At 53.8% G+C, this 7,737-nt stretch overlaps 1 protein-coding gene across 1 annotated transcript; it reads right to left on the minus strand.

Moving 5' to 3' along the window:
- Positions 1 to 325: 325 nt before the first annotated feature.
- Positions 326 to 3,344, minus strand: IFNL1 (interferon lambda 1). Its single transcript, XM_037884317.1, has 4 exons — positions 3,297 to 3,344; positions 2,900 to 3,043; positions 1,337 to 1,426; positions 326 to 430 (listed from the first exon to the last, which is right to left on the minus strand). The coding sequence occupies exons 1-4, from the start codon at positions 3,342 to 3,344 to the stop codon at positions 326 to 328; spliced, it is 387 nt and encodes a 128-aa protein (XP_037740245.1).
- Between the last annotated feature and the right edge of the window lie 4,393 nt (positions 3,345 to 7,737).

Genomic DNA, 7,737 nt, shown 5'->3' on the forward strand with positions numbered 1-7,737 from the left:
GGCCGTAATTTCTTAAAGGAGAGGAAATTAGCCAAGGGAACGGCTAGTAAATCTCTGAGGAGGCCGGCAGGATCTGCTAACTCACAGATGCAATCTGAGGGGTTGACATTGACCTGGGAAGGCGAGCCAGGAGAAAGCTACATCGTGTGACTGTTTTCCAGCCAGTCATGAGCCAGGATCTTCTCCTGGTATGTAATAAATACAATACTTAAAAATATAGAAGGTCCCATCCAGACTTTCTCTCTCTCTTCCCCCACCTCCTCCCCACTCAGTTGTGTAGGTGTCTGGTCTAGCGGCAGCAGGGCAGGTTGACAGCAGCAGGGTTTCAATGGCAGGACTCGTTGAACTTGTAGGCAACATTCTTCAGATCTTCATTCAGTAGATGGAAGAGATTGAAGATCAGACCTCCCTCCAGGCATCTGGCAGACTCCTGGGACCAGAGAAATAGCAAGCGGGCATTACAGCTTGTCAGAGCCGCGGATTCAGAGCCTGGCACGGAGCGCTGGGGCTGCGTGGCGGCGGCAGGGGATAGAACTCGGGTCACTTGGGCTAAAGGAGAATCGCCGCTACCTGTCAGCACTAGAAGGGATAGGACACAGGGTTGTAGTGTTGTTGACTCGAGCCAGCAGAGGGCAGTGGTGTGTGCGGGTACAGACATGTGCACATGTACAGATGTGCACAGAGTTCACTACTATCCCAACGGTGTCTTTCCTTCTCAGCGGCTCAGGATTCCCCTCCCCCATCTCATCTCAACTGGCCCCGATGCCCCAGGGTGCAACTGACCAGGGATTTATCCACAGTGGCCTTAGGGTAGCACCTAAGAGCCTCAGTCATGGAGCCAGGACCCCATTATGTCAGGTGCTGTACGTTCTTATTGCTACTAGGTGCATTATGGTAGCTGCCATGGACCAGGCCCCCATGGCGCTAGGTGCTGTTCATGTGTATAGCTACTAGGTGTATTACGGTAGCACCTAGGCACTTTGGCCATGGAGCAGGATCCTCCTGTGCCAGGCACTGTATATTTGTATTGCTATTAGTTGTATTATGGTAGCACCTAGGCACCCTGGCCATGGAGCAGGACCTCCCCCCCCCCCCGGTGCCAGGTGCTGTACAATTGTATTGCTATTAAGTGTATTATGGTAGCTCCTCGGCACTTCGGCCATGGAGCAGAACCCTCCTGTGCCAGGCACTATATATTTGTATTGCTATTAGGTGGATTACGGTAGCATCCATGTGCCCTGGCCACGGTGCAGGACCCCCCAGATGCCCGGCGCTAGGCGCTGTACAAACCCAGAACCATGGGGCAAAGGCCCGGGATGCCGCCCCGCATCCTCACCTCACTTTTTCTGGCAAGGGATTTCCGTAGCCATTTGGCGAGGATGGGCAGCGGCCCGGCAGCATCGTGATCCAGGCCCTTCAGCTGGATCTGAAAGTCGGGGCAGAACGAGTTACAAACGGCCCCCCCGCTCTGGTGTGCCGAGGGCGGCCAGCAGCTGTTCTCGGCCTGCCGCTCGTTGCGTGGCACCAGCCTTCTCCCACCCAGGGACTCCCCAGGCTCCGGCTGGGCTTTTGCGCCTCCGGAAAAGCCAGACTACCTGCTTTCAATTCCCTCCCGGTTGGCTTGCGGCACGCTGGATTTCACTGGAAAAGAAGCGTGTGCGTGTGTACGTACAGGTGCCCAGCGGCCAGAGCTACTTCCCCAGCTTGGGCACAAGAGGGTCTGGGTGTGCAGAAGGTTGTGGGGTGAAAGCTGGGTGACAGTCCAGCTTGGAGGTTATTACACGGACAACGCGGCGACATGTTGGGATATGTTTTAGCTACACCCATGTGATATAAAGCCACCACCACTTGCATGAGTATATTAGAAGGGAGCTGTAGTTGTGAGTTTCCTACTCTGTGTGTGTGTGTAAATATAATCCATATACTCATAGCACTGGAAGAAGCTGCCTTCAGCTCACCTTAAAGGGATCAAAAGAAATATGTTTTCACGTGACGTGCAATTGGCCTGTGGAACTCATTGCCACAGGAAGTTGGCGAACTCAGTGTAACGGGGTGGCCTGCCCCTTTAAGAGCCTGGGGCCTGCCAACCTGGTCTATGATAAGCCCCAGCTGAGAAGGGCAGGTGTTTTCTATAGAGGGCTGGAAAAGCTCATGGGGGAGGGGAAACTGAAGCAGCAGCTAGCATGAGGACAGACTGGGGAAGGCGGTGCTGTGCCTGGCAGGAATTTAGCAAGCTTTAGGAAGGGGTGTTTCTAAGGAGCACAAGAATCGCCGGTGTTATAAGAGCTAATGCTAATTTTAAGATTTTTGGCAGGGAAACTGGGGCTCCTGCTTCCAGGTTTAAACTCATCCCTGGGTATGAGTGATGAGGATGCTGGCTGCTGTCAGCGAGGGGATACCGGGTTAGACTGTCCTCAGCTCTGATCCATCCTGGAGACTCATGTGTTTGTTACAAACCAGATTCTGTGCTCCGTGACGCACTGCCGTGGGCCAGGCGTAGCACCGGGAAGTCACTTTGCTGTGACTGGGAGTGGAACCTAGCCCCAAGTTCAGGAATCCACAAAACCCCTCACTGAAAGGCAGCAGCCTCTGAGGTGGGGAACGGGGCAAACATTTGGGACAGGAAATCCAAAGCTTGCTATATCCCATCTCACTGCAGGGGGACGTGGGGATAGAGAGGGCAGCTAGGCTGGGACAGCCGTGTTTAAAATGTCTGAACCAACGCGGCGGGGCTGCATCTCAGCACCATGCGAGGGATCCCTGTATATACAGCTCCTGTGTCCCACCCCAGAAGTGGCTGCATGTCAGTGCCAGGCAAGAGATCCCTGTATAAACAGCTGCCATGTCCCACCCCAGAGGTGGCTGCATCCCTGTGGTGGTCGTCAGTGCTGGTACTCACACAGCTCCTCAGGTCCTCCTGGATGCTCGCCAGGATCTCCAGGGGCCCGGACGCATTCCTGACCAGCTCGGGCTCGCTGAGGTTCTGAATGACTCTGATGGTCAGATCCATTTTCTTCTCCAGCACCACCAAGTTTTGACATGCCTGGGGGGCACAGCAGAGGGATGTCTGAGTGAGATTGGAGTGGGGCAGCAGGGGACCCTCAGGGCTGGGGTCAGAGGGCAGGTCCGGGGGATTGGCCAGGCATGGGGGTGGGGGGAAGAGGAAGAGAGTGGAATGGGGGGGCAGAGGGATGGAGGGCATGGGGAAGAGGGAAGGGTAGAAGGAAGGGAGGGGGAAGGGTGGGATGGGGCAGAGAGGGGGAGAGGGCACGTGTCTCCGCCGTGGGGTCTCTCACCGGCAGCTGGTCCAGCTTGTGGCTGAAAATCTTGTCGGAGCAGTTCATGACAGCGCCCTGGATCGTCTTTCCCTGTGGGGTAAGGCAACGTGGGTGGTTAGTCGTTCCTTGGGCCATGCAGAGAAACTTCCTCCATTCGGGCATCAGAGCAATGCAGGGTCGCACTTTACCCTAGAGTGACTTCATTCTCGGCAGCCACCCATGAGATGCAGCCGTCTCTGGGGTGGGGCATGGGACTGGGATCCCTCACCCGGTGCTGAGATCCAGCCGCCGCTGGGCTGGGGTGTGGGGATGTTAATGCAGGGATCTGTCACCCGGTGCTGAGATGCAGCCACCTCTGGGGCAGAACATGGCAGTGGCTGGGCAGCCGCACAGCGGTGCTCGCACCACTGTTTAGGACAGGAAGTGGCAATCACTTCCTTCTGTATCTCACTGAAACTGCCAGGGACAGCATGAAATTTACAATTTGGCTCCAGTTCTGGGGTTACCCCCATCCCTTGTGCTAACTCTTCAGATCCCGAGGGATCGGGAGAGCGGTTTCATGTCTCCCCCGAGAGTTGCCTCTACTCACGTATTTATCCCTGAAGTCCTTGAAGGCTTGGATATATTGGGGAAGAAGGGATCTGTATTGGGAAAGTTGGCAATTCTTTGCCGGAGCCCCTTCGGCGAAAGTTTCCACCAATACCAGCAGGAGAGCTGAGACAAGCAGAGTCCGGCTCATAGTGACTGCGCCTGAAAAAACAAAAAAAATCTCCTAAGTATGGTCTTTTCACCACACAATATTAGGGCAGAGAGAAATTTTTCAGCCAAAACTTTTTGGGGTGGGGGGATCTGGTGACCCCAGAATGTTTTTGCCAATTCGTGTCAGTTTGGTCGAATTGATTTGGTCAAAAAAAATCAAGAGTTTTGAGGGTTGATTTTGGGTTTGGGCTGACTTTGTTTTTCAAATATCCTCCCATTTTATTTCGAGAACAATCCAAAATGGTCAGAATGGAAGTGAAGCCTTTGTTTGACTCCAAATTCGTTCATTTATTTTTTTTTCAGACTTTTCAATAGGCTCCAAATTTGGAAAAATTTCCTTTTTGGTTTGACCTGCAACTATTTTCTTTCTTATTTAAAATTTTTTCCCCCCAACAAACCGAGCCCCCCCCCCACATTGTTCACACAAGGGAGCCCAGCTGTAATCATGCTTGGACCATCAACAGCAGACTTTGGACCAGAACCTCCAGTCCAGATTGCTTCCACTTGAACTAGCTGCCGTCCTTCTGTGTCTGACCTTTCCTATAGTATCTGAGCAGCACCCGCACTGATCCTCACGACACAGAAGCGAGGGAGGGAAGTGCTGTTATCCCCTTTTATAGATGGGGAAACTGAGGCACAGAATGGCAGCGTGACTCCTCCAGGGTCACACTGGAAGGGGGTGGCAGAGCAGGGAATTGCACTCCAGCCGCATGCCTTAACCAGTGTCACACCCTTCTTCTGTATGCTAATCTGGGTCTGGGGGACCCGGGCTTCTGAACTTGGGGTTTTGAAGCCCATGCTGGAGCGTCCACACTGCATTGTAAACCTGGGCTTGCAGTTGCTGGACCCAGTCTGGCAGCTGCGCTAACACATCCACACTGCATTACAGGGACCTTCTGAGCCGGGGCTGCGGTCTGAGCTGTGTCCGCCCTGCAAAAGGCCAGGGCTGGGACCCGAGTCCCAGCAGAACTGTGGCTTTGACCCACCCTCCTGTCCAAGGGCCTGGAGCCTGCGTGTTTGCTGACCCGAGTCAGACTGGTTTGTGTGTGGACGGGAGGCGGGCATGGGCTCAAACACGAGTCAGAGCTTGAGCTTGGCGGGCAGTGTGGACGTGCCCTGAAGGAGTGACATCATGAGCTGTGGGGGTAGCGATAGGTCCTTGCCCTCTAGCAGAACTAGTCACTAGAGCAGGTAAACGGTTCTCCTCCAGGGTCAAACTCGCCCCGGGCAGAGCAGGAGAGCCAGAGCCATTCAGCAAGAGCTGCTGGCCAGATTTGTCCACTGGCTCTGCACCTTCAACTGGGGCCGGCTTTTCTGACGAGCTCAGCCCCAGATCCTCCGCCCTACACCCAAGGGCCTCAGCACCTGGCCTGAGACTCAAGTGGCACCTAGGCCTGGGGGCGGAGTGGGGCTGAACTGCAGTGGGGGACGGGATGTACCTACCCCACACTGGGCCGGAGGGGGTTAACCCCACGCTGTGGGCCGAGGAAGCCACATACCCCCTTGCCCTGCTGGGCATGCTCCCACGGGGACTAGCAGATAAGAGGGAACAGGCCAGCTCGAGCGTGGCAGCTAATGTACACAGACGTGTATCCTGGGTTGGAATCTTAACAGACCCCCCCCCAGCCGGCCGCCGAGACCGAGGGACCCCCGCGTTGGAAGAAAGGGTAGGAAGCGACCCGGGGAAGGGGACGACTGAGACTGAGCAGCGAGGCGTCGGTTCCCTAGGGCCCTGGGTCGAGACCTGGTGCAGAAAGATGGGCCCGGGTCCCCCTACCCCATCCAACCTGGCATGGACACCGCCAACGGGCAGGGAAGTGAATTGGGCTGCCAAAGGCCATTGCATAGGCTTTGGCCATTAGGCTGTATTGCCCTGAACTCTGGGACAGCCTTATTTATTTATTTTGTATTCTCACACCATCAAGGAGCCCCGGACCAAGACCCCACTGTGCTGGGGGCGGTCCATGTTATTGCTCTTAGGTGTATTATGGTAGCACCCAGGCTACCGTTGTACCAAGGGACCTACGAACACACAGAACAAGCCGGTCTCTGCCCCGGAGAGCAACGATCTCCAAGTCACCTCGCTCCCTTCTTGCCCCGAGCGTAAATATTCATGTTCCGTAATGATCTGCCGACCAGCTTCCCCTTGGCTTCGGGGTGTCTGGTTTCTAGTTCTTGAAATGCACCCGATCTCTGCCATTCTGTGATCGCCCACACGCTGAATGCCAGGCCCAAAGCGAGAGAGTTTCCCTGTGTGGCAAACCTCACACACGTCGCTGGGGCGTCTACGGAGAGTGTTTGCGTTACAGATGGGGCCGACTCGTGTGAGGAAGTCTCTGACGCGGGGCGTATAATTAAACATCCAGCGGGGTTCCATGGCGCTTAATGAACGCTTCCTCGGGAAAAGAAGCAATTTTGTCTCTGCTAAGCCGGCTTGCATAAACACGCCGCTAAGTTTTGTTTCTAATTAATACCAACGAGGCGGGATGGCTTCACTCCTCGAGTCGCAGCAATTTAGTTGGCTGCTTGCCTTGTGTGTTACGGCCGTACGACATCACGCTTGGCAGGTGTTTGCAGCACAGAAATTGCGGGGGTACGATCATTCGGCTCTCAGAATGAAAGGATCATTTTTGCCCACGGACCTAATGATCGGAGTTGACTTCTTTTGAACTCCAAGGAACTGAAGGGCAGGGGGTTTATATGGGTTTGTGGGGAGGGATGGCTAGATAGAAGGGAGTGCGTGGGGAATGGATGGATGAATACGCCTTGAATCCTGCATGCCGTTCGGGTCGCCCCATCTCAAAAAGATACGAGAACTGGAAAAAGTCCAGAGAAGGGCAACCAAAACGATTAGGGGATGGAGCAGCTTCCGTATGAGGAGAGATTCAAAAGACTGGAACTTTTCAGCTTGGAAGAGAGACGACCAGATTGGGGGGATATGATAGTCTATAAAATTGTGACTGGTGCGGAGAAAGTGAATAAGGAAGTGAATAAGGAAGGGTTATTTACTTCTTCTCATAACACAAGAACCAGGGGTCACCCAATGAAATTAATAGGCAGAAGGTTGAAAACAAACAAAAGGAATTACTTCTTCACACCACACACGATTAACCTATGGAACTCATTGCCAGTGGATGTTGTGAAGGCCAAGACTATAACTGTATTCAAAGAGAATGAGATAAGTTCCTGGAGGACAGATCCATGAATGGCTACTAGCCAAGATGCTCAGGGATGCAACCCCATGCTCTGCCAGAAGCTGGGAGTGGACAATAGGGGATAGATCACTCGATAATTGACCTGTTCTGTTCCTTCCCTCTGAGGCATCTGGTGGCCTCTGTTGGAAGACAGGACACTGGGCTAGATGGACCATGTGGCTGTTTAATTATGGGACTCGTCGGTGTCTGCCCAGTGAAGTCGCTCATTGCCAGGCGCAGTTTGGATTTCAATTATTTTTTAACAACATTTACATCAGCAAATTGAGTAATGGGGAGATTAGCACAAGGCAGGAATATGATCCAGGGGCTACAATGCAGCCGAAGGAATCACGATGGCTCGGTCCTATCTCAGTGCTACAGTGTTACTTGGGCGCTGAGTTGTGTCACTGTTCAGTACCTCAGTTTTCCCTTCTCTAAAATGGGTTAATACTGTCCTGACTTTGTAAGGCCAGACCACCAGCTGGTGGTAATTGGCCGTAACTCCA

This window comes from Chelonia mydas, chromosome 23, assembly GCF_015237465.2.
Source record: "Chelonia mydas isolate rCheMyd1 chromosome 23, rCheMyd1.pri.v2, whole genome shotgun sequence".
NCBI classification, from domain to species: Eukaryota; Metazoa; Chordata; order Testudines; family Cheloniidae; genus Chelonia; species Chelonia mydas.